We start from the raw sequence: 25,061 nt of genomic DNA, 5'->3' as shown, positions 1-25,061 counted from the left end.
GGGTCCAGGATTCATTCTGGAGACTGTCAGGGCGGCCTTCCGTGACAAGGCCAGCGGGGAGTGTGCCGGCCCTGCCCGCTCCTCCCCCAGCCCTGCGCAGGTCACGCAGATTCACAGACAGGGCACCCTGTGGCTATTTAAAAAAAAAGAAGAAGAAGAAGGCGGCCCCAGGCAGTTGTGCTGGGGAGCTGTGGACATTCTAATGAAGAAAGAAGACAGATCACTTCCCCTTCCTGCTCAGGGCAGGTCGCGGTGCCGGAGCCAGGGCAGTCCTCTCTGGAGAGCCTGAAGCCAACATGGATCAGGAAGCCGTGGGCAACGTTGTCCTGCTGGCCATCGTCACCCTCATCAGCGTGGTCCAGAATGGTAAGGGAAGCCCCTCGCTCGGAAGCAACAGAGGGTAGATTTTGTTTGATGACTTCTTGGAGGTCAGGCTTAGGGGGTGTGTGCGTGTGTCTGTCTGTGTGCATACGCACACGCACGCTTTTGCCTTGTCTCTCATTGTTTCTTTTTATTTGAACGTGTAGAGGTGTGTGTATTTCTGTGTGAATTTGGGCTTTTCTTCCTCCCGGTCCTTCTTTCCCATTAGTGGTGACAGCTAGTCCCATTTGCAGAGCCAGGGCAGCAGTCTGAAGGCTTTTGCAAAGACTCTCAAATAAAGTGTCTGCAATCAGCATTTTTCAGTTATTATTTTATTATTTATCACTTTTATTTTTAGAGGCAGGCTCTTACTCTGTCACCCAGGGTGGAGTGCAGTGGGGCGGTCACAGCTCACTGCAGCCTTGAACTCCTGGCTAAAGCGATCCTCCTGCCTCAGCCCCCTGAGTAGCTGGGACTACAGGTGCAGGCCACCACACTAGCTAATTTTTTTTATTTTTTGTAGAGGTGGGTTCTTGCTATATTGCCAAGGCCGATCTCAAACCTCTGGCCTCAAGCGATCCCTCCTGCCTCGGCCTTGCAAAGTGCTGGCATTGCAGGTAGGAGCTACTGCGCCCAGCCACGATCAGCATTTTGACTGTGAATTAATGTGGCCAGGGAAGGAGTGGGAGGTAATGAGCCTAGAAAGGGAACAGGAGAGACACATTCACTCAGACACCGGGCTTTACTAACTTATCTGTAGTGAAAGTGAGGTCACCAGTTGGTCGTCTGTAGGCTAAAAAAAAAGTGAATTTGGGAGGTTTGGAGGGGAAACCACCTTATTTTTCCTCTGTATTGCTTTTTTCTTTCCTTTGAAGAAACATGTTTTTTGCAATATCTTCTTATTCTCTAGCAATGTATAATTTTTGGAATAATTTTAGCAATGTATAATTTTTCCTATGCATTGTATACTTACAGAGAGAGAGAGAGAGAGAGAGAGAGAGAGAAGAAGATTTTCTTTTCAGGGGTTTGTGTCTCCATTACCCCTGCTCTCAGTTTCAACAGCAAGCAGGGTACCCAGATCTGCAAAAGGCAGAGCTTTGCAGAACTGTCTCCTTCAAATTCTCAGTTAGGACTGTCTCACAGTGTTTTTATAAGTACCTCCAGTGGCTTTGCATTTTATAGTGTATTAAGATAGGAAAAAAAGGAGAAGTATCAATGGCAGCTGCTATGGCTTAGTGGTAATTACTGAACATTGACACTGTCACGCTCTGGCACTTTGAGTATTTAATCACTTTGGGATGTTCCGATATTTTCCCTCACCTTGAGTGTGGACAGATGCTGGTGATTTAGCCTTCTGGGCACAGAACCGGGCTTCCCCTGGGCCTTCCATGCCAGAGAGGCCACCTTTGCGCACTCCAAGTATGTCCGCTGCAGGGAACAACACTTTGCAGGCTTCTGACCCAAACGTTTTTATACCAGATCACACACAATAGAGTTGCAGCTCAGAGAGGGAACAAATGGCTTCTTTAAGCTGTCATTTCTTCAAACTGTTGTTATTTTAAACAGAGCTCCCTTGCTCTGCAAATTGGCAAGAGATTCCTTCATTCAATGCATACACCTATGGAGAGCCGGGCAGGGCCCTGGGTGCATGGGGATAGAATGGTGTACACGACAGCTAGGGTTCCTGCCTTCAAGGAAAGGAAAGGTGACCTGAAGTGACCCCTCCAGTCCCTGCCAAGGCAGGAGCATGGGTGGGTGGCTGGGGTGACCCCTCTGGCTCTTCCCCCAATTCTGCTCAATAGAACTGAATGACATTGGTGGACAGGGGACCTTGTGCTCTCTCCCTTGCCTATGCAGTGGGGGCTGAGCTCAGCTGGGAGCTCCAGTCCCCTCTCCCCGGCTCCCTCTCCGTTCAGAGCCGGGCTGGGCAGCTCCAGGGCTCTCTGTTGTGAAGACGGAGTCCCTTCACCTCTCCTGAGATGCACCAGGGGCCTGGCCCTGGTCTGTCCAGCAAACCCTGGGCTTTTCCACGGGGGTCTAGCACACCCTGACCAGACTAGAGAGGGATGGTAAGATTTCTAATTATTTTTGGTGGACAGGACTAAGTCTTCTCCTGTGGCACAAGTGGGGAGAGGAGGTGGGATTAAAGATGTCTGAGTCTTGACAACCACAATCTGAAGATCTAGACCTTTCACAGACCACTGATGAAAGGACGCCGTGGCCGCACTAACACAGCTCCAGGAGTGGCGCGTGTGACGGAGGCTTCCTGGTCCAGGAGAGACAAGTATGGACCCCCAGGGAGCTACTTTTTTGGGCAGGAGACTTTGTCACTTTGGGCAGACAGATGACTGGGGTATGTGGCAGAGCCGACAGCATGGCCCGCACGTCACTGGCTCTGTCCCTCCCCAGCCTCCTGTGAGCTCACTGGGGCAATGTGTGGTCAGAGTGACTTCGCACAGGGCTGTCCCACCCATGTTTGTGCTTGGGGAAGGGAGTTTCTGCTGCTCCTTTGAAGCGACAGAAGAGCCCCTTGCTGTCCTCTTAGGGAGAGACCTGAACTTCCCAGGTGTTGTCCAGATCACCTATGAGGCCTTCTTGTAACTGTTAAATGTGTCTGTGGGGGCAGGGGGAGCAAACATTGGAGAGTAGGGAGATAATACCCTATCTGTTTTTCGCTGTGAGTTTTAGGCAATCACAAAGATCCAAATGCCTGTCCAAGCCTCTCTTTGCAATTCTAATTAACTTCAGTGTTGCAACCACAGACCTACCTCACAGAATTCAGAAAAATATGCAAAAACGGTGCCTTTCTTCCCACTCACACCTCAAAATGCCATTCTGAACCCTTCCTGTTAGTTTTGAACAATATTTCCATGTTGTTACCAGGCACTGCACACTGCATCCCAAGACAATGAGGTACAGTTCCACAGGCATCCGCGATCAGGGGTCTCGCTCTAGGACACTCTGTGAGTCTGATGTTCCGGGGCAGAGCAGCCTGCCTGGTACAACTTCCTTCTCTGCCTTTCAAACACTTGTTAGTCATCAGGATCTTTGACCTTGTGGCCCTCTTCCAGCCTGAGCCAGCAGAATGCAAATTTGGAAAAACAGGACACCAGTTTAAAATACATTGTTTTAAGAAACCTGGGTCAGGGCTTTCAAAGCCTGGTTCCGCAGGGGGTATAAACAAATGCATTTCCTGTGAATAGCAGGCAGAGAGCCTCCATCCTCTCCTGCTGAGGTGGACGCAGCTTCGCCAGGAGGCAAACACATACTGCATTTGGAGAAAGTGATTTGCACAGGAAACCACACGAGGGAGTGGGAGGAGACAGGAGCTGAGGGGAGGGGCTCAGGTCCCCGAGTCGGCAGAGCCACACCAGAGGAGGAAGGTGGCAGGTGTTAGTGTCAGCCTCTCTCCTCCAGGAGAGGTGAGCTTCTCCAAGTCTCTCCTTACTGGGATGGCAAGAAGGAAGATGCCATGGCCCTGCAGTCACCAGGGTTTGTGAGCCTTGTGCTAAGGAGGGAAACAGAGTTGCCATCCCTGCTCTTCTCACCCCAACACATACACTCGCAAGGACCCTCATGGGCGCCAGACTGGAAGACCTCGCAGTGCAACCTGGGCTTTGATGGGCTCTGGAAACAGACTCGGGAAGCTCCCCCAAGGCAGGAATCTTCTTTCCAGCACCCCCGGCAGCTCCCACCCCACACTCCAGTGACAGGGAGCTCACGGCCTGCCGGGCTCGCTTTGTCCACTGGGCAAGAGCTCACTTCACATCAGCACAGGGCTTCCTGCTGTGCGTAGTATTATCTCATTTAGTTCTTGCACCCTAAGAAATATATATTATTATTTATTCCCATTTTGCAGATAAACAAAGTGAGGAATGGGGAGGCTAGAGCATTGGTTGGAAGTCCCAGAATCACGAGTGGTGTAACTGGGTTTCAAACCTAAACTTCTGACTCCAGAGAGCAGACACTGGCACCATATATATTGCCTTGAATTCATTCATTCTAGCACTCACTACTAAAGAAGTCCTTTCTTATGCTGAGCTAAAACCTGCCGCCTTATTCCTTCTATCCGGTGGTCCTAGTCCTGTTCTCTGGAAAAGCGTAGACTGTGCCGGCTACTTCTGTGTTTACAGTGTCAGCTGTAATGTCCCTTCTTCAACATATCGTTTCTCTTATGACTTGGTTTCCAGAGTCCCTTGCCATTGGATCACCTCTCGTCTTCCCCTGTTCCTTTTAAAATGCAGATGGGTGTTTTCTGTGAGGGAAAGTGTTCCTAAGATCCAGACACCAATTCTATTAAAATAATCTATATACTCTTCTGAGGACTTGTGTCATACTGCTGATCATATTGACTTTGTAGTTAACTAAAATCTGCAGATCTTTTTATGTGACTTTGAGAAATTTATTTAACTTCTCTGACCCTCGGTTTCCTCAACTGAGGAGTGGAGTTATTAAGGACATCCGTATGTGGTTGCTGCCGGTCTCTCGTGAGATGACAGGGTGGAGTCGCCAGCAGTGCCCGGCATGTGGCAGGTTCCCTCCCAGTGGCTGCAGCTGTCTCTCTCTCTCTCTCTCTCTCTCTCTTTCTCTCTTTCACTTTGTTTTAAGGGCAGGAAAGATCTGTGGGTGTTTCTAGGGGAAAGAAGAAAAGGAAGAGACTGAAGTTTCCAGAAGTGGGAGAAGCGGCAATGAAACGAGGACCTGCAGAGAGTGGCAGGACAGGATCCGGATCCAGGGAGGGGCTGGACCCTGGGAAGGGGAAGAACAGAGGCAGGTGCAGAGAAGCACAGCCAGGCCGTGCTGCTGGTGGCAGAAATAACCTCTGACTTTCTTAGAACAGTCGTCCCTCCGTGTCCACGGGGAAGCCCTGAGGATACCAAATCCCGCAGATGCTCAAGTCCTGATAGAAAATGGCATAGAATTTGCATGTAACCTACACCCATCCTCCCATGTACTTTAAGTCGTCTCTAGATTACTTATAAAACCTGGTACAATATAAACGCTATGTAAATAGTTGTTACATCATATCATTTAGGGAATAAGGACAAGAGCAAAATCTGTGCATGTTCAGTATAGACGAAATGTTTTTTGAATATTTTTGATCCTCGACTGGCCGACTCCACTCATGCAGAACAGCAGACACAGGGGCCCGACTGTGCGAGCCCTGTTCAATGTTCAGAGGCAGAGGAGGCCGTCCTGGGCTCTGGAAAAAAATGATCAGAATTTTCTATTGTGGTCTGTGGTAAGAAGAGACATTCACAACGGACAGATGTCCTAAACCCTGCGTGGCTGATGGAATCCTTCAGGCAGCTGCAAGGTGACAGCAAGAGGAAAGCATCCTCACATGCCCGGCTGAATTTTAATTCCCAGCTTCCCCGCTCCCCAGAGGCGAGGTGACTGTGAGAAGGCTACTTCCCCTCCCTGAGCTGCAGGGTCCTCTTCTGCATAGTGGGGACAGTACCACCCCCTGCTCGCAGAGTGGGTGCAGAGCCAGTAAGGGGATGTGTGCCCTGTGCCCGCCCTAGTGCCCGGAATGTGGCAGATCCCGCCTCTGCACAAGCCAGCCCCGGAGACATGCTCACAGTGCACATGTTCCTACAGAAGGAGCGTATTTTTGCCAACAAGAAAAACATGGGAGAATTTTATTCATATACACAATTGATAAGGCACCCTTTTCATGTGTTTTTGAGGAGGCTAATAGGAAGTTGATGACAAGGAACCCTGTGGTTGGATCCCTGACAATCACATGTATCCCCTTTTCACTCTTGAAAAAGGAATAAAGGAATAATCGTCCAATCTCTAGTTGCACCCGCCACACTCTGTCTCTTCCGCTCATATAATACATCCCACCGAAGCTGCTATCTTGTCCCCTGATCCTGGTTCTGACCTGCTAAGGACCCGCCACACTAGGGACAGAGTAGAGTGGCTTTCTGATTATGCCATTCCTCTGCTTAAACTGGTCAATAACTGCTTTTGCTCTCAGATGGAACTAAGTTCTGAAGTTCTTCGCACGGCTCTTGGGGTCACAAACTGCTACTCCCAAGGGCACTTCTCAACGATCACCTTCTTCAAGCGCTGGCTCAGTCATTGCTTTCTTATCCAGGCTGTCTTTGCCACCCTCTCGAGCACTTCAAATGGCCCCCTACCACGCTCTACGTTTTCTTTCGTCCATAGCTCAACACACTGTATAATTTCAATTTATGTACTTTGTTTGCCGAGCGTGGTCTGTCTTCTCCTCTGCTGTCCTCGCCAGAACATGAGGGCCAAGGCTCCTCATCTGTTTTGTTCTTGGAGGCAAACTAAGTGTCTGGCAGGTGGCAAGTGACAACAGACACATGTCATTAGAATAACAAGTCACCACCTGCATCTTTGGCCTCATCTGGGGTTCTGCGTGGTCCCACCCAAGCCCCAAGCTGGACCTGCACACCGTCCCTTCCACTCGAGCAGCGCCACCTCCCCTGTTGTCCCTGCCCCCTCCATCTGCTTGGCTAACTCCCACTTGTTCTTCAGGTTTTATCTGGGGTGTCATTTCCTGTGGGAATCTTTCTGTGACCCAAACACTAAATTAGCTGCCTCCTTTGACCTTGACAGCACCGTGTGCTTACTCAATCGCGTCCTGGCAGGAGTCGCTCTGCAGTGTAATTTCTGCTTCACCCGTTTGTCTGTTTCTTCAGCCTGTGGGCTCCTTGGTGGTGGGGGCCGTGCTGTGCTCACCGCTGCATCCCCAACACCAAACACAGTGATCGGTAGACAGCAGCCGGGAGCGTTTTTGCTAAAGGACGCTTGATGGGGGACACTTAGGGCTGTTCCGAGGTCGAGTCGGCTAGACATTCAACATTTTGGTAAAACAGTGATTTAATAGGTTCCTGCACTTGCAGGTTATGACCCAGACCCAAACCTTTTCCTCCCGCAGCGTTCTTTGCCCACAAGGTGGAGCACGAGAGCAAGACCCAGAATGGGCGGAGCTTCCAGAGGACCGGAACACTTGCCTTTGAGCGGGTCTACACTGCCAAGTGAGTCCAAACTCAGGTGCTTCTGGTTAACAGAGTGGGGGCTTGGGCATGGGGCCTCTTTACAGGAGTGAAGCCACCCTTGAAGCCACGGGTCTGTCTGGGCCTGGGGGGCTCTGTGGACACCCTTCACCGTCGTAGTACCTGCTAGTGTTAAAAGAAGTGGAGATATCGCGGGTGGGGAAGGGGTGATCTCCACAGCTCCAGAAACATCTGAGCGCGTCATTTGATCAGAGGAGTTGACCCATTTCCTGTGGGATTAGACCATAGGTGCCACCATGAACACCAGCCGTGACGCCTCCGCGGGCTTCGGAAGCAACAGGCAGGACACGCGAGCGACAGCCTTCAACTCACCCGTCCCTCGCCTCCCCCCGGCGGAAGTTGGAGGTGACGCCAGTGCATTTCCTAACGCTGGGTCTCCTTGAGCAACCAGAACAAGAGCAGAAGGAGTGGGGACGTTACACAAGTGTGTTCCCCGCTCTCAACCTTTACTTGGAATAAAAAAGCTGTCTGAAACACCCGAGCAGCTCAGTGAAGACGGTGCAATCTATTTGGGATGCAAATCGGAATGGATGTTGCTCAAACGCTCATTTCTCCTTTATGCAGCACGTGTTTCAACGTAGGGGTCCATCCGAGTGTGGGCGTGTGGGCCGGCTCCTCTGCGCCTGGGCTGGAGGCTGCTCACCCAGGAAGGCTTCATGCTATGGAGCCCGCAGAGGAGCTTCAGTTCCAGCCCGGAGGGGACTTTGATGTCCCCAACGAGACAAGCAAACTCAGGGACGAGGATTCACACTGAAGGGCCAGGAGGCCCTGGCTCCTGGCAGCTGGGAGGGGGTCTTGTTCAGGGGCATCACTGGCCTCCTGTGAATGAAACTGACGTCAAGGGATCTCGACTGGACAGGCCCGCGTCACCCACATACTTTCTCTTCAGTCCTCTACCTCACCTAGGTATTTTTAATTTTCTCAGTTAGGTGTAGGCATCGGGGGACTGGAGGGGGGTCTTTTCCATTGCTTTTTTTCTCCCTGCTCCTTTGCTTCCTCGGCTTCTGAGTTGCTGTGTACACTGTCTGGACTACTCGTGACACATTGGCAGGGCCCGCGCAGGCTGGCTGCCCGCCCCGCGAGCTCTCTGGACCCTTTGCCTTTCCTGGCCGCTCCGAGAGCTCACAGTGCCACTGCAGTGAGCGCCCCAGACCTCTGGCTTCCAGCGCTGTCCCACCTGCTCTGCCCCCCCACACCCCCCCATTCCAGGGTTATGTCTGATCTCAAGGAAATCCTTTGCTGAACTACTTAGAAGAAGGTTTCTATTTTGACATCTGGACTTTGGTGTATTAATTCTCAGAATCAATTTAAGAAGTTTAAAGATGTGATTTAAGACATGTTAGACCCACTTGAAGGAGGGTAGAGAAAATATGTCAATTGCCATCAACCTCTTTGCACCATTTGCAGGGGGAGATGCAAGAGCCCCCGTTGGACACATCCAGGTGCATGAAATGCAAGAAAGTATCTTCCATCAGAGGCAAGGTCAAAACCTTTCCCTAAACAGAAGCCAAAGAAAATGTTACTACTGGGCCACCAGTTTGGAAAGAGAAACTTCCTCTGTCCGGAAGACACATTCTCGCCTGTTACATCGTGTTCCTGTGGACTCCTCAGCTCACCCATTTTGGAGAAGCTACAGTGGACTTTCACCATACCTGGTTAGAAGTTTCCATTTTGCCAGCAATAAAGAAGAAATGGAACTGGCCAGGCCATCTAGTTTCTGCCACTTCCGCCCAGGAATGAAACAGCTCCATTTCTGAGAAGCCATTGCTCTCATACCTGGCCTCTTTGGTGGCCGGCCTCCAAACTGCAGAAGCCCCCTTTGCCTGGTGACTGTGCTGTGTCCTTTGGGTGGGTGGTTTGGAAGTTCTGCAATCTCTTGGGGTTCCAGAGGGAAGAAGGCACGAGAGGAGAGTGGAGGGTGATTGTTGCTGCCTGGGTGTCCCCTCAGTGTAGATGCCACAGCCCAGCTCTCAAAACCCACCGGTCTTTACCACTTAACCTCCGCAAGAGGGGAAGAAGTGGAAAGAGGGAGGGGAGAGAGAGCGGTGGAAAGGCAGGAATGGGGAGGGCAGGGAGGAACATTTTCTGTACGACAAAGTTACTCAGAGACTGCTGTGGTTCTGTTACAAAGACCACTTCCTCCCTGGCCCAACAACATGTATGTGCCTGTCTGGGTTGTAAGAAGTGGCCAAAGATCAATGCAGCAGGCAACTGCGTGCTGGCAAAAGCCGGGGCAGCCCGTCTGCCTGCCTCTGCCAGGAAACTACTGGGAAGGGGCTGTGTGTTATTCCAGCAGAAGGTCGTCCCCAGTGGTAGCTTCTCCAGGGGCTTCCAAAAACACCCAAAAGGGTTGCAAGATGACCCACGGAGGTGCAGGAAGAAAAGAGTGGGAATTTAATCTTGCCATCTAAAAAATAAGAAATGAAGCTTTACTCATTTTTAATTTACAGATTGACAGTAGTGTATATTTAGAATTTATTCATAAATATACCTGTCATAGGGTTGCATGATCAAAACTTTTGGTTTATGGGATGTGGGGGCACAAATGTTTAGTGACCATGGCTATAAAGGAAAAATAGCATAAAGGACAAATGATACTGGTGGATTGAAAAGCCTGATGCATATTTTTCAGTGTAATTGTGACTGCTGACTGCTAGAGATAGCTCAAGATTCTGGGGCAGTTGATGAACCGACCTCCCCATCGGTGACGCTCAGACTCGACCTTGATTAATGATCTCTCCCCCACCCATTTCTCCTGAGGGCAGTGCTGAGTCAGGGTTTGAGAGCTAAAAGGAATTGGACCTTGACTTTCTGTTCACGTGTATAATATGTAGTTCAATGCCCTGTTTCCCAGCTGATGAGCACAGCTAGAGCAGCCTTGGTCTAAGTTTGGTTTTTGGAGAAAAATCCTCATCTCCTCCTTGGGAGTGCAGGTAAGCACAGGTTGCAGAGAGGAGATGAGTCTCTGGAGATGTGTAAGTTCTTAAAATGTGTTCCATGGGTTAAAAGTTCATGGGGTATGAACAGGTGTTACAAGAAAGAGTAAGTTCTTGTTAGCCAGACTTTTGAGAACCTTTAATGTACTAAGGTGCACTCTGTATCTTGTTTCTCCAAGAGGGGGGTATCTTACTTAACTACAAACCCACCCCCCCTTTTTTTTTACAGAGTATACCAAGTGTTTAGTGTTTCACAAAACACATTTTGGAAATGCCACCCTAATGTTGCTTCTCCCCTGCACCTCTTGGCGTCCACTCTAGACTCAACTGCCAGCAGTGCAGACTTGTAAATTTATTTGAAGGCAATAGGTTTACAGTGATCCTATTGATTAGTATTGATACTAGTAGTAACTGTTATTAATGATATTTACTTATTTTAAACTAATCCAAACTAATTAACAGAGCACTAAAGTGTTCTCATGTTTTATTACCAGAGGTAATAAAGAAAAATGAAAGGGAAAATAGCAATGAGTGCTTTTCTCCAAAAAACACGGAGAGTGCGGTGCACGCAATTGAAGGCAGCACAGTGAATTGCTGCAAGATCTGCTGAGCAGCTCCTATTTAGACCTCAAGAAATGAGCGTCAAAATGGGTTTGTCAGTTCTGTTTTGCAGAAAAAATGGCACAAAACTCCTCAAAGGAAAATCCAGGACAATAATAATTTGTCAGTGGAAAAGACATTTTTTCACTGGGGGTTAAGAAGGAAGACATGGGAACAATCATAGCCATTGTTTATTGAATGGTTAGTGTGAGCCGGGCAGAGCTTTATTTCGCTTTATTCTCACAGCAGTCTAGGCAGGTAATTACTACTGTCTCCATTCACTCGAATAGATGAGCAGAGTGAGGCTCCCTGAGGCTAGGAGATGCACCCACATTTACACAGCCAGTAAGTGGCAGTCCTGGCGCTGGACCCAGGCTGTGCGAACTTTAAAGACCACACAAGTGGCCTTTAGGCTCCGCAGCAGGAGGCAGCTGTCACTGGCCAAAGCCACTTGGATTCAGCCCAGTGGGAGCACTCCCTTAAGGAGAGACACATGTGCTTGCAGCGTTGGGTGGAAGCTGTGCTGGAAGTCCTTGATCTTCAGAGGGACTGGCTTGTACCAGAGTGCGGGACAGGGCTCTGGGAATGTCCTGGAAATCCAGAGGAAGAGTCCATTCTCTCACAGGTGGAAGAGTATCATTCAACTCCAGACAGACCATGTTTTATTAGAAACCAAGGTGGCTTAAAATAATAGGCGAGAATGATTGAATGACTGATTCAATGTCAAATCACTGGACAGTTGTCTCTAATGAGCAAGTCCCTTGAACAATTAAGGACTTTCTTTCCCTTTGCATTACTCAAATAAAGTCACTACTTAAAAACAAACAAATAAACAAAAACCCCAGAAACATGAGAATCTGGGTGGAGCAGGGGAAATCTTCCGTATTAATAACGATGGCATCAGATATTCTATCCTATCAGGCACAGAATGGTATTTGATTACCTAAAAAAGGATTTTTTCCTCTACTTTTCTTGACTGGAAGATGAATCACTTTCTCAGCCCTGAGGCTGCAGTTTTGGGCTGCTAGGAATGTGTAAGAACAGATGTGATGCAGGTGCTTGGCAGATGTAACTTTGGGCCTGGTTTATTCCCTAAGTCCTTCACCCCAAATGGGAATTTGTAAGGGCTTCCTGCCCTTTGGAGGTTTTACTGTGTCCAGTAGACCATTGAAAATTTGGAGGATCCAGAGCACTTAGCAAGGTCAGCAGGGGGTCTGCTCTTTCTGTCCTGGGCCTGGTTCTTGTTGTGCCTGTTTCCCAGGACAGGACACACAGGTTTCCCACCTATTACATTCACAGACTTCTCTCCTAAAGGATCTTTTGCCCATCAGAGGGGCATGAAGGTCCTCTCTGGGTCTTCTGTAGGGAAAAGAGCAAGGGCTGGCCATCCCAGAGCTCACAGTGGTACCACTGAGGCATGAGACCCTAGCAGTTTGAACAGGCAGTTTGAAAATGGCTTTTACCTATATAGTTGAAATCACATTAAACCAGTGGTTCTCAAACGTCAGCATGCATCAGAGTCACTTGGAGGGCTCAGTAAGACACAGATTTCTGGGCCCCGTCCCCAGAGTTTTTAATTTCATAGGTGTGAGGTGGGCATGAGCATTTGCTGGTCCAGGGGACACATCTCGAGCACTGCTGCGTTAGCCAGCGACTCTTAGAGCCCAAATGGAGCTCAGAGTCTTACCAGTCTCTTAGCTTTACAGATAAGGAAACTGAGTCCAGAGAGATTGCTTTGCCAGTGATAAACAGCTGGTTAAAGTCAGGACAGGACACAATCCTAGCCAGGTGCCCTTTCCACTGGATTGCATTGCCCTTCCCCTTTTATGCCTTGCAAGTTGTGATACGCTGTTGTTCCATGGATGGGCACATTTGTTGTGCTGCCCTGGACTGTAAACTCAAGAGGACACCCTGATTTAAGTTAGTATAGTTGAAGAGTTAACAGATTGGCTTTGGAGACACACTGACCGGGAGGTGAATCCTGGCTTTGCCACTCCCTGGCTGGGTGACCCTGGGCAAGTTATTCAGCTTCTCTGAGCCTCCTTTTCCCATGAAGCATGAGAGTATTTGTAGTGGGCAGCATAACATCCCCTCCCCAACACGCCCACATCCTAATCCCAGAACCTGTAAATACAGCAAGGGGGAATTCGGGTTGCTAACCAGTGGACCCGAAGGTAAACAGGTTGTCCTGGGTTACCTGGGCGGGACCCAGTGGAATCACAAGGGTCCTTTAAATGTGGACGAAGGAGGCAGAAAGGGAGATATCAGAGTGATTCCAAATAAGGAAGATGTGGCCCAAAGGTAGTGAGTTCACGTCAGTCACAGGTCAGACTCCCTGTTCTACTCTCCCCTCTTCTCACTACTGCACTTGACTAGTTCAAACAAAGAAAAAAGGACTTGATCAGCTTTCGCTGATTTTGAGGTTGGAAGGAGGTCCTGCGCCAGGGAATGCAGGTGACCTCCAGAAGCTGGAGAAGACAAAGAAACGGATTCTCCCCCCGAACCTGCAGAAGGAGTGCAGTGCCGATCATATATTCACCTGAGCACATTCAGACCCATTTTGGACTTCTGACCTCTGAGAACTATGAGATAGATGATACATTTGTGTTGTTTTAAGCCACAAAGTTCGTGGCCACTTGTTACAGTAGCAAGAGGAAACTCATACAGTCATCAGGTGTACTCACAGGAATATGACGAGTTTAAAGGCAACGAAGGGTGTAACACAACCCATCAGCGCGGTGCTTGGCGCGGGTGAGAACTCCCTGGCGAGTGAGAACTGTGCTCCGCACGCAGCTATCCGCCATCAGCAAGCTGACTTTCCGAGCATCAGCTTTTCTGAATTAACCTTGGTTTCTTTAATGCTTGAAGATACTTTCTCCCCTCAGCCTGGCCTGCAGACCTGGGCCGATTTATGTGTCTGATACAAAGGTTTCCTTAGCTGGGCTCTTCTCCGCTGCCACCCCACCCCAACTGTGGCCACACCCTCTGTCTGCATCGCACTCTTCAGTTTCAAGAAGCGCATCAGCACAGCCAGGAGCAGGAACCCTGCCAAAGCGAACACATCAGGAAACCAAGTCTCCGTTATGCTTCACTGTAGGAACAGAGCTAATGGATTCTGCAAACGTGTTTGCTTTCTGCTATTGTCTGTTTCCGACGTGGCGGCTGACTGCCACGTCTTAGAGGGCGGAGGTAAGTGGAACTGTGAATGGGATTCGAGCCTCGTGTGCAATGGTGACTGTTACCTGGGGTTTCAGGTAATTTTCAGACCACATTGCAGTAACGTGTTCTCTGATTGCTTTCCTCCTTGTTTATTTATTCCACAGCCAGAACTGTGTAGATGCGTACCCCACTTTCCTCGCCGTGCTCTGGACTGCGGGGCTGCTTTGCAGCCAAGGTAACGCGGACTTCCCTTTATACATTCTCCTATAATGTGCATCTGAAGGAGGTTCAAAGGGCAGGCTTTTTGTTGAAAAGACTTTGCCTGACCTCCAGCTCGCATCTGTGAGGCCCTGGAGAGGTGAGAGCCCTGGGGAGGGTGTTTCAGGCGAGCTCTGTGCCGAGCAGAGCAGCAGAGCGGGTGTGATAATGCATTGCTAATGCTTGCTCCCTGGTGGCTGGTTGAGAGCCGCTGTGCTGACAAGGGTGGTTTAAGGCTAAATGTGACTCAGAATCCTTAAGCAGTGTTAGCTCAGATACAAGGGCATTATAAATGAGAGCGCCTGAGGGATATTCTGGGACCTGCTGTCACTGGCTCTTCTGCTAATAAGCTTCCGGCGCGTGGTGGCCCTCCTTCAGCATGCATTCACAGGGCCACAGGCTGGATCGCAGGTCCCCAGCCTCCCCCGGGTTATCAGCAGCTCACAGTCCTGAATCCAGCAAGTAGGAAGAACAGATAAACTCCCAGAGTTGATTTAAAATTAAATGGAAACCAGAGTCATACTTTTTGGTCCCCTTTTGGGATTTAGCACCCAACAGGCCTGGCATGAACTGGCCAGTTTCTGTGGCTCAGCAGGGCAAGCATGGCAAGGCCCCAAGCACTCTATGATGAACTATTTCATCCATATCCTTTTCTCCCCACTCTATAAAATAGACAGAGTAGTCTTATTTCCCCCTGCACGGGGCTCCTTCAAGGTTACTTGGCTGGTGAGTAACAGAGGCAAGATGGGAGCCCTGGTCTTTGGACTCTAAATTCTGAATGTTTTGCAAGTATCTTTTTACTCTATTCATTCATATAATAAATGTACACTGAGCAACTACTCTATGCCAAGCCCGGTGCCTGGATATACCGGGATAAATAAAACAGAGAGGGTGGTGAAGCACATACCAAGTGGACCATAGGAAGGTCCATGAATAGCGACTTCATGGCCAGGAGTGAGAAGCGCCACGAAGGAGAAGAATGAGGCGCAGTGACGGAGAGCGGAGGGGAGGCAGGCGGCAGAAACCACCCGCAGGACGCCATGTGGCCTCCTTCTGTGCTTAGAAGGCTGTCAGGAAGCTCAGCACTTACGTTCCATTTTCTATCCCGAGTTAAATAAGAAACATGTCTGGCATTACTTGAAAAATCAAGTCAAACTATGCTTATACAAGGAGTTATGATTCCTTTTATGTTTTAGACGGTATTTGATCTAGATGAATGCAGAGTTGCTCTAGCCAGATGAACACAAAAGGAGTTTGAAGGTGTTTCTGAGCCCTGAAAATGCACATTCTTGTCAAAATAAGCTTTGACATTGCCAGGGAACAAAAACATAAGTAAACTCTGGTTGATAATTGCAATTTCTTATGAATATAGTTGATTCTGGAATTTTTTTATCTGAAAGGAACCTCGCAGATCATTCCAGCCCAAACCTTTCACTTTACAGAGCAGTATCCCAAGCCCTGGAGGGATGAGTGGCCTGCTCGAACGTCAGAATTCTAGAGCCTGGATTTGTACCCTTCTGTGTCCCCAGCAGCCCAGGTCCCCACGGGAGCCACTCCCTGCACAGGGGCAGTGAGTGTGGCCACTTTCCACCCGTGATCGCTATTAGCTCATGTTGGATTTAATTCCCGTCGGAAGAGAAGTGGGCCAGCACCTTGGAGCATAATCATTCATGTGGAACAACGTAGAAAAAACTTTGTCCAGGGCAAATCGAGAATTGTGACAATTTTATGATTTCAGAGAATAGGATGAACCTCATAAGCGGTTTCTATTGTGCTTCAATTTTCTTATCTGCCATATGACAATGGTATTTGGGAAGGCAGGTGGAGTTGTGGAAAGAAATGGGCTTTGGGGAGTGACAGATCGGAGGCAAATCCAAGGATGCTCATTGCTGGTGTGTGACCCCCGGCCGTGCTCAGCTTTTCTAAGCCTCAGTTTCCTCATTGTCAAGCAGGACCACCGTCTATTTGAGTTCCTAGCAGAGTTCCTATGACGCTTAAGGGAGGTAATGTGCATTTAGCCCCTGACACAGGGCTTGGCATATATCAGATTGAGCCAAATGAAACGGCCAATATCCAACAGTTTATGACCCACAAAAATGGCACTTTCGTGTGGTTCAACCTAACAATGGAAGCTCAGTAAATGTTGTTATTGACAGTGGTGGTAATAAAGTTTTGAAATCAGAAAGACCTGGTTTCATATCCACCTCTCCACTGGCCTGACTTTTTTCATTCACTTGACCAATGTTTTTTTGAAGGTACTTATGTGCTAGACACTATGTCAGGCACGGAGATGTTCTAGGAAAAGACAGCTGTCCTCATAGACCTTTTGGCCTGAGCCTACGTTTCCTGATCTGTCAAATGGTGACAGTCACATGCTCCTTACCAGGTAGCTGGGAACATTGCAGACCTAAGTTCCCAAAATGCCAGGAGCAGTGCCTGGCAGGTGTAAAGTATTCTGTCAATGCCAGTTAATATGGTATTTGAAAAATGCTCGGAAGTTTTCAAACTGCTTTTTATGTCTATAGTCCTATTTCACCCCACACTAATTTCTAACTGTAGGAAAACTGTAATCAGCCCTTTGTCCAGATGCAGAACAAATTAAGTACCTATCCAGATGCACTATTCCCAGGGGAGCTGCGTTTTCTAACTCTTAGCTCAAGCATCCTGGACTCCATGGGGTTCCTGGGGCATTGCTCCTGGCGGTTTCCCAAAGACCTAGAATGCAGAGGGACTCTCCTCCCCTAGAGACCTTTGCTAAACAGTAGCACTTGGGCTCAGGAAAGGTTGAGCTCTGTGCTGCAGGCAGGCTCGGGGGGTGAAGGGTGTGCCTCGAGAGAACCATCCGCAGAGCTGGGGTTAGGGTTCACGTCCTGTCCCCCCTTACCAGCTGCCACCCTTGTACAAGCCCCCCTTTGATCACCTGAGCCCACGTTTCCACATCCAGAAGTAGCAATATTGGTACTGGTTATGTTGAAAGCATTCACATTAGATGATGGATAAGCAAATACTTTCTAAACTCTGCCATGATGCTGCTATAAGGTTATATTACTATTATTAAAGTTCTCAGGTTTCTTCCAGCCCCAGGGCTCTTCTCTGAAGTGCATGTCAGCCTCAACCATCAGAACTCATGTCCTCTGCTAGATTGTGTGGCCAATGTTGCTTGCATAACAACTGTATTAATATTGTGCTAACATAGCATATTTTGCTGTCTGTGAAACTAACACAGGTGTTTTCACTTCTCCACTTAGTTCCTGCCGCCTTTGCTGGACTGATGTACTTGCTTGTGAGGCAAAAGTATTTTGTCGGCTACCTGGGAGAGAGAACTCAGAGGTAGGTAACTGGGACTATTGAATAACCATGGGGTGATTCATGCTTTTGAGCAGGAAATGTGATAATTCAAAAAAATATTCTGACTGGCATTTATAGCTCTGTAGGAGCACCTTGGGTGGGAAGGGGAGGCTGATTAGGAATCCTCCTCCTTGTCTCCCTGAACTTTCAGGGCTCTGAAAAGCTGGCGGACTTGCCTAGTTTCCTCATTGAAAGATTCTTTGGCCGGGCTCAGTGGCTCATGCCTATAATCCTAGCACTCTGAAAGGCCACAGCGAGAGGATTGCTTGAGGTCAGGAGTTTGAGACCAGCCTGAGCAAGAGTGAGACCCCCGTCTCTACCAAAAATAGAAAAAATTAGCTGGGCGTGGTGGTGGGTGCCTGTAGTCCCAGCTACTCAGGAGGCTGAGGCAGGAGGATCGCTTGAGCCTATGAATCTGAGGTTGCAGTGAGCTATGATGACACCACTGCATTAGCCTGGGAGACAGAGCAAGATCCTGTCTCAAAAAAAAAAAAAAAAAAAAATTCCTCCGTATGGTGTTGACTTTCAAAGGCTGCTGCACACTCCTTGCAACTCCACACCGTCTACTCCCACCCTGCAGAGTCTGGGGCTGGAGTGACTTTCTCTCTGGCTTCCCAGGCCTCCTGTGAGTGAAACATTTCATTGTTTGTCTAGAGAAATGAGACCTAAAGCTTGCACCTCACGGTAAGTTCTCTGGAGTAACAGATCCTCCAGGGCCCCTCAGCAGGAATGTCGAGAAAATAAGATGCCGCCGTGAGACAGTGGGACTGAACGGAGCCGCCACTGATTGCCTTGTTTATACATGTTGCCAGACAGAAAGCTCCGGAGCAGCCCTGTCCTGTCCTGACACCTGGTTTGGGAAATCTGGATTTTAGCAAAATAAAGGATGGCACTACAGAAGAGGTGCCTGAGTCACAGGACGCCACCAGCTCATGGGAATTCCTGGCGAGCGAGTGGGGCTCCACTACAGGGCTGCGTTCTGGGAGGCTGCTGCCCCCTGTGCCTGTCTTTAACAATAGCACCCCTCTCTGGTGGCTAATGGGCTCTCTAATTGGATAGCATCCTTCAGCGGTGACAAAGGCAGTGACATCCTGGGGAGGTCGGCGGGTGAGAGTGATCCATCTGGGGAAGCTGGGAGCGTGCGAAGCTCAAGGACTTGCGGGGCTCAGATCGTGAGCTGGGCTGCAGCTGGGCAAAGAATGACTGTTCTTACGGCAGTTCTGTCTCTTGCCATCTCTTTCTTCATTCCTCTCTAGTGGCGTTCTTATTTATGCTCTAAAACCACCATTCCATTACCTCTCTTATTCTTATCAACACTGGCCTAAATGATACTCTTTATTCTCTTTTACCCTGGAAAACCTCCATTGTGTCTTTGCCCGGGTGACGGGGGAGGAGTGTCTAGCAATGAAATAAGAGGCTCTTCGGTCTTGGGCTGGCTCCCTGTGTGGCCCCATCTTCCTCCCCCAGAGTCCCAGGGATCGGCTCAGTCACTCCTCTTCTCTTCAGCTGTCACCACTTGCTGGGGGTCCTGCAGTGGCTTTAATTCTGAGACAATCTGCGGAGCACGACACAATTTGTCCACCTACCCACCGGCCCTTTTTGCAAAGGTTTTACTAACTAATCCCAATTAGGGACTGAACAGAGGTGGCAGAAATAAACAAAAGAATATAGACTTCGAAGAACTCTTAGAAATATTAGATTTCTTTGGATGTCATTGGAATGTAAATGGCCTGACCGCTTAAGTCCCTCGCTGGGCTCCTTCATTAGATGATAATAGGAAGATCCCACCAGCCCTTTAGCCCACTGTGCGGGTTCTAGACCCTCGGTCACCTCCCCTGTAGCTGTGGTAGGCATCGCTGATGAATCATGGTGCTTTTCCTTGCTGAGACCAAACTTGGCCTCAGAATCCTTTCTAACACAGAGTTCTGAGCATTTGTCCCCAATGGAAATGGCAGATACTGGAAGAAATGTCTAAGTCTGAGACCAAAATACAGCCTAACAGATGCAAGCCTGAGGGGCTCTCGGTTAAGTGCAAGGGGATTTTCAATTCTGCCTTCTAGAAACCACTCGATAATACCCTCTTCAGTTGGGGGCCCGCCCCCTCTCTAGGTCTCCCCTCTGTCCCTGGGCTGTGTCACACCTGGACTCTGTAGACACCCAATGCCTTTGGGACCTGCTGTTGTCCTTGACCTCACTAACTGAAAAGGATACTGCTCAATGAGATCTTTCCCCCTAAATTTCTCTGACGGCTCCGGATCCTCTTTTGCTCCTTCCTTGAAGTTGCTTTGGCCTTGACCACTTCAGCAGTTCCGGTGTCATTCTTGGTCTAGGGGGCAGGTAAGACATTCCTGAGCGTGTCTCCCCTGCCAAAACAACTGTATTAGAGTCGTCTGGGTGATTATTGGAAATACAGATTCCCGGGCCCCACCTGGACGTATGGAGTCAGATTCTCTGCCTGGGAGGCCCAGGAATCTGCATTTTAACACATTCTTGCGGTGATTCTTATGCACGCTGGAGTTTGGGAATCACTGAAGGCTGTTCATGCCTCTTTTCTGAGAATGATTCATTCATTTGACGAGTATTTGTGGAGGCTCTAATTTATTGGAGACACGTGGTGAACAGAGAAGACAACATCCTGCCCTCACAGAACTAACAATTTTTATTTCTTTTAGAAGTCACCAGGTTTAAAGTGACATTTTCCTGTTGAGAAGAACAGCATTTTAAAACCAGAAGGGACTTCAATGTTTTCTGTTCTTGCCTCGTATTCTGTGCACGTGAAGAACTGGAGGGGTGGGGGGGACGCAGGGGGTTGAGGGGGGCCTGGACTCAGGTCTCTGGGTGCGCGGGTGCACCAGCATCCACGCTACAGCACCGCATCCTAGACGTTCTGGCACATTCGAGACGGGCATTGACTAGCCTAATGCCACTTCTATGCGTTCGGGTAAGTTCCGTGCTGCCTGTGGAGGGTGCAGTTGTTTCAAAACTAACAACCCACTCCTGGTCGCAGAGTGTGAAGGAGACCTGGGGACATCAGCGTGGCGCCGAGAGCACGACTCCCGCCTCTCACAGGCAGGTCCGAATTCTCACTCTGTGTCTTCCTGACTGTGCGACCCTAGGCAAATCGCGACCTCTCTGCTCTCAGTTTCCCCTGCTAGAAAATAGGTTAACAACGCCCTCACAGAGTGGCTGTGAGAATTAAATGAAGTCATGGGTATAAATCCCCTGGCCCCAACAGATGCTTCATAATTTGATTCTGACCTTCCCTGTCTAGTTAGAGAGAGTTGGGTATCAACTTTTAGAAACAATAGAAGAGATGTCCTGAGGGTTCAAGGGCTAATGATCCTGTGTGCACGGTTCTCAGTGGCTCTGCCTGAGCCCGGGGCAGGTCTCCATCGGCACACGCCATGCCCACCTCCCGGGGCTGTGACCCCTTCTCCAAGCCTGAGAGACTTGAAGATGCATCTATGGAAGGGCCCAGCCTGGGGGCCCAGTTCACAGCCCTGGGGGGGAGGCAGTCCGAGACTGCATTCTTGCCTTCCACAGCCTGTGCATTGCCCAGGCAGAGATAGAGAACCACAGTCCTGTCTCCTGGGCGGGCGACATGCCTGGGGACCTTTGAAAAATCCTCTCTAGATCCAAGAGCACCAGTCTTTCATCAGAAGGCATCGCCATTTCATTTTTCACCACGGTTTTATCTTGAGTGTAAAACAGCTTCGCAAATCACTTTTTCTTGTTTCCATAATGAGCATATGGTGGCCTCATTCCTGTGACAAATCTGAGCTGCCACAATATTTGACTTTTCACAATTTAATTTATCTGAATCTTCTGTTTTCTGGCTAAAAATTATCCCTTCCTTGGACGCCTTCATTTTCTTTTCATTTCCTTCAGCAGCACGAGCAAGTGACTCTCAGTGCTGGTCTGCTTGGGCAGCCGTGACACAGTACTACAGAGTAGTCAGCTTAAGTCAGTGGTCCCCAACCTTTTTGGCACCAGGGACCGGTTTCATGGAAGACGATTTTTCCATGGACCGGGTTTGGGGTTGGAGTGAGGTGTGGTGGGTGGGGGAGGGTGGTGCGTGGCCTATTTCCTAACAGGCCATCGACCGGTACCGGGCCATGGCCCGGGGGTTGGGGACTGCAGGCTTAAATAGCAGAAATGTATTTTCCCACAGACCTAGAGGCTAGAAGTCCAAGGTCAAGGTGTTGGCAGGGGTGGTTTCTCTGAGGCCTCTGTCCTTGGTTTGCAGATGGCCGCCTTCTCCCATGGTCTTCTCTCTGAGTGTGTCTGTGTCCTAATCACCTCTTCTTATAAGACACCAGTCAGATTGGATTAGGGTCCACTCATGTGACCTCATTTTACCTTAATTACCTCTTTAAAGACCCTGTCTGAGTACAGTCCCATTCGGAGGTCCTGGGGGTTAGGACTTCCACATATGAATTTTAGGGGGACACAATTCAGCCCATAACGTTTTCTTTGGGGACCAATTATTCCCCCAATAAGGAGACAGAATGCCTTATTTCATGAATGTGACCGTGATCATGAAGCCAAGGAGAGAAAGACAAAGCTGGCCACGGAGCCACGGAGCAGGGGAGTGTCAGGTAGCAGGTGCTTTTCAGACTTGATTCTGGCCCACGGGGAGCTCGTCCAAATACAGATTTTGATTCACTGGGTCCGAGAGGGACCTGAGATTTTCCACGTCTGACAAGTTTCCGGCAGATGCTGTTGCTGCTGGTCCACGGACCACACTTTGAGCAGCAGGGAGCTTGACACTTAACTGCTGAGTGATTTTCCAACTCTTGCTGTAGGAAAATCATGCGTTACATTAGGAACATTTGGGGTGCCTTTCAAATAGATAAATTTCTACATTAAACCTGTGGTTGCCAAATTCTGCTCTCTCTGGTTATAATAAGAAACAGGATTCAGCAGCGTTATTAATGCACCTGTTTAGCTTGGTTGGCTGTTCTCATTGTGCAGTCCCGATTGCCAAAGGACACCCTTGCTGGGGTCTCCTAACAGCCTGAACAAGTCATTTGACTGGACTTTCGGTGCCATTCAGACGGGGCCGCCACAGTAGCCAGAGGAAAGGTAGAAGCAGGGCAGCCTCTACGTGCAGTTAGGTGGTCACGTCTCACCGGGGAAAGGCCTCCTGGCCCCAGCTGCTGATCTGCCTAAGCAGCTATGGATTTAGAGCCTTTGAGAGAAGGATATAAATGTATTTAAAAAGTCTCTCTCCCTCCACTCAAAAATGTAGGGGCCTGTCTTCCATTGCTGGGTGCCAGCTCTCAGGGATGTGGATGGGAGCTATTCCCAGGCAGCCCCAGGACGACAGATCGAACCCTCAAGTGCTGAAGCACCGTTTAGATGCCACCAGCTTTATGGGCTCATCTAAAGCGTCACTTCTAACAGTCCCGCATTATACACCCGGCCAGCGCGGGCCTTGCAGGCTCTCCTCGACAGGGGAGGCCGGGGGGGGGGGGGGTCCTAATTCCCAGTCAGAGTGCCTGGTGACCAACAGACCCCGCCACCCTCGGGCCGTGAAGGAGCTGGAGTGCGGAGATTGGAGAGTGTGGAGGGACGGGTACGGCAGAGTCCTGGCGGTGGTGGCTGTTGAAATACGTTCAATGACTAATAATAGCTAAGACACTTCCACCCTTCATGTGCAGTAAACGGGCAAATGGAGCATTGTTGAGTAAAAGGAGCTATAATTTAAACGCCACGTGTCCACAATTTCGCATTTTTTGTGAAGTTGGTGCCGTTTGTGCTGCAGCTACAGTCTTTTTTCCCTTCTTTTGCAGCACCCCGGGCTACATATTCGGGAAACGCATCATCCTGTTCCTGTTCCTCATGTCCCTCGCTGGTATATTCAACTATTACCTCATCCTTTTCTTCGGAAGTGACTTTGAAAACTACATAAAGGCGATGACCACCACCATCTCCCCGCTCCTGCTCATTCCCTGACGCTGCTGGCTGCGGGGCCGCTGCTCTCGTGTAATCAATACCTAGAAGTCATCGTAACTCAGCCCTTGAAAGGGTTCTGCCCCTCTGTAGGCGGCTGTAAGTCTCACGGCCATCTGCACTGCACAGCTCGAGTTAACCTTGCTTTTCCAGGAAGAAGAAAATTTCGTGTGAGCTCCGCCCCCTCGAACGTGGCCATGGCCCCAGACTTGTTACTCAGATCTGGTCTGCATTTTCTTACTTACCCTGCTCTCCGAAGATGTTTCGCGACCAGATTTATGTTTTCCTAAAATAAAATGCAGAGACATGTTTCAGGCTGATGGTTGAGTGTTTTGTGGGTTGTGAGGTTATCGTGGGTGTACATCCACAGCCACATGCAACTAGTGTATTTCCCTCAACCTAAATGATGATAATGAACATACGTTACCTTTCCTATGGACAAACTCCTTAGGGGTCTTTTACTGACCATGCACTGCCCCCCGGCTACACCCGTGTAGATTAAGTTGGTATCTTTATATGCCAGCATCGTGCCCAGCACTTACTGTGTCATGCAGTTTAAAATGTGCTGCAAGTCCCTGTGAGAGCCTGCGATAATGGGGCCCACGGTAGGTGCCCCCAAATACTAGTTGAACAAATGAACAAATGGGCTCATGAATCACCAGCTGGTTGTATTTAATAAAATATGTGATTTGAGCCCTCTCTGATATTGTGGGCAGATTTGTAGTGATCCAGCTATTGTCACACTGGATGCCACTTGGCACAAAGAGCACAAGTTGGAAGATGGCTGGGTGTCGTTAAGAGTCCAGGACACCCAACAGAGAAGCCAGCTCTTTTAGGGAGTCAACATCATCAGGACTGAGCTCTCAATGGAGGCAACCAGCAGCAGGTGGGTCCCTTCATCCCCCAGGTGAGTGTCGTGATGATCACAAGCTTAGGAAGGGTGTGGAGCCTCCTCCAGCTCTCCCCGAGTTGCCTGCGTGGGGAGCAGAGCTTAGAGCACGGAGCCTTGCGTGGTCTGGGGTCCGAGTCAGTGTGCCTCAAGTGATGCTCAGGCAGGAGGATCTCTCAATTCAAGGGAAAGGTCCCAGAAGGCCCTGGCTTCCCAGGCCGGTCTGATGGTCCAGGCTGAAGCCCCTCCTGGGCTTGTGCTGCCAAACCCCATCGACAGGAGCTTCCTGGCTTCACGACAGTCGCCTCTGCTCTGAACTCTCTCTACAGAGCAGGGCTCTTCCATCCAGGCTGGGCATTTCTTTTGCTTCTTGGTGACAGGGAAGGCATGGAAAGTTGCAGCATGAAAGGGGCCCCCAGGGCTCACACGCCTGGGCTTGGTTTAGAGGTGGCAAGGCCACCAATCATCCCAGTTTGCCGGGACTGAGGGGTTTCCTGGGATATG

At 49.5% G+C, this 25,061-nt stretch overlaps 1 protein-coding gene across 1 annotated transcript; it reads left to right on the top strand.

Moving 5' to 3' along the window:
• The first annotated feature begins 233 nt into the window (after window positions 1-233).
• On the top strand, window positions 234-23,988 carry ALOX5AP (arachidonate 5-lipoxygenase activating protein). Its single transcript, XM_069467386.1, has 5 exons — window positions 234-366; window positions 7,274-7,373; window positions 14,272-14,342; window positions 17,614-17,695; window positions 23,509-23,988. The coding sequence occupies exons 1-5, from the start codon at window positions 297-299 to the stop codon at window positions 23,669-23,671; spliced, it is 486 nt and encodes a 161-aa protein (XP_069323487.1). The 5' UTR covers window positions 234-296; the 3' UTR covers window positions 23,672-23,988.
• The last annotated feature ends 1,073 nt before the right edge of the window (window positions 23,989-25,061 follow it).

The sequence above is a fragment of the Eulemur rufifrons genome, chromosome 4 (genome assembly GCF_041146395.1).
Source record: "Eulemur rufifrons isolate Redbay chromosome 4, OSU_ERuf_1, whole genome shotgun sequence".
NCBI classification, from domain to species: domain Eukaryota; kingdom Metazoa; phylum Chordata; class Mammalia; order Primates; family Lemuridae; genus Eulemur; species Eulemur rufifrons.
The sequence above is the reverse complement of the archived record's forward strand: the minus strand, read 5'-3'. Positions and strand labels throughout refer to the sequence as shown.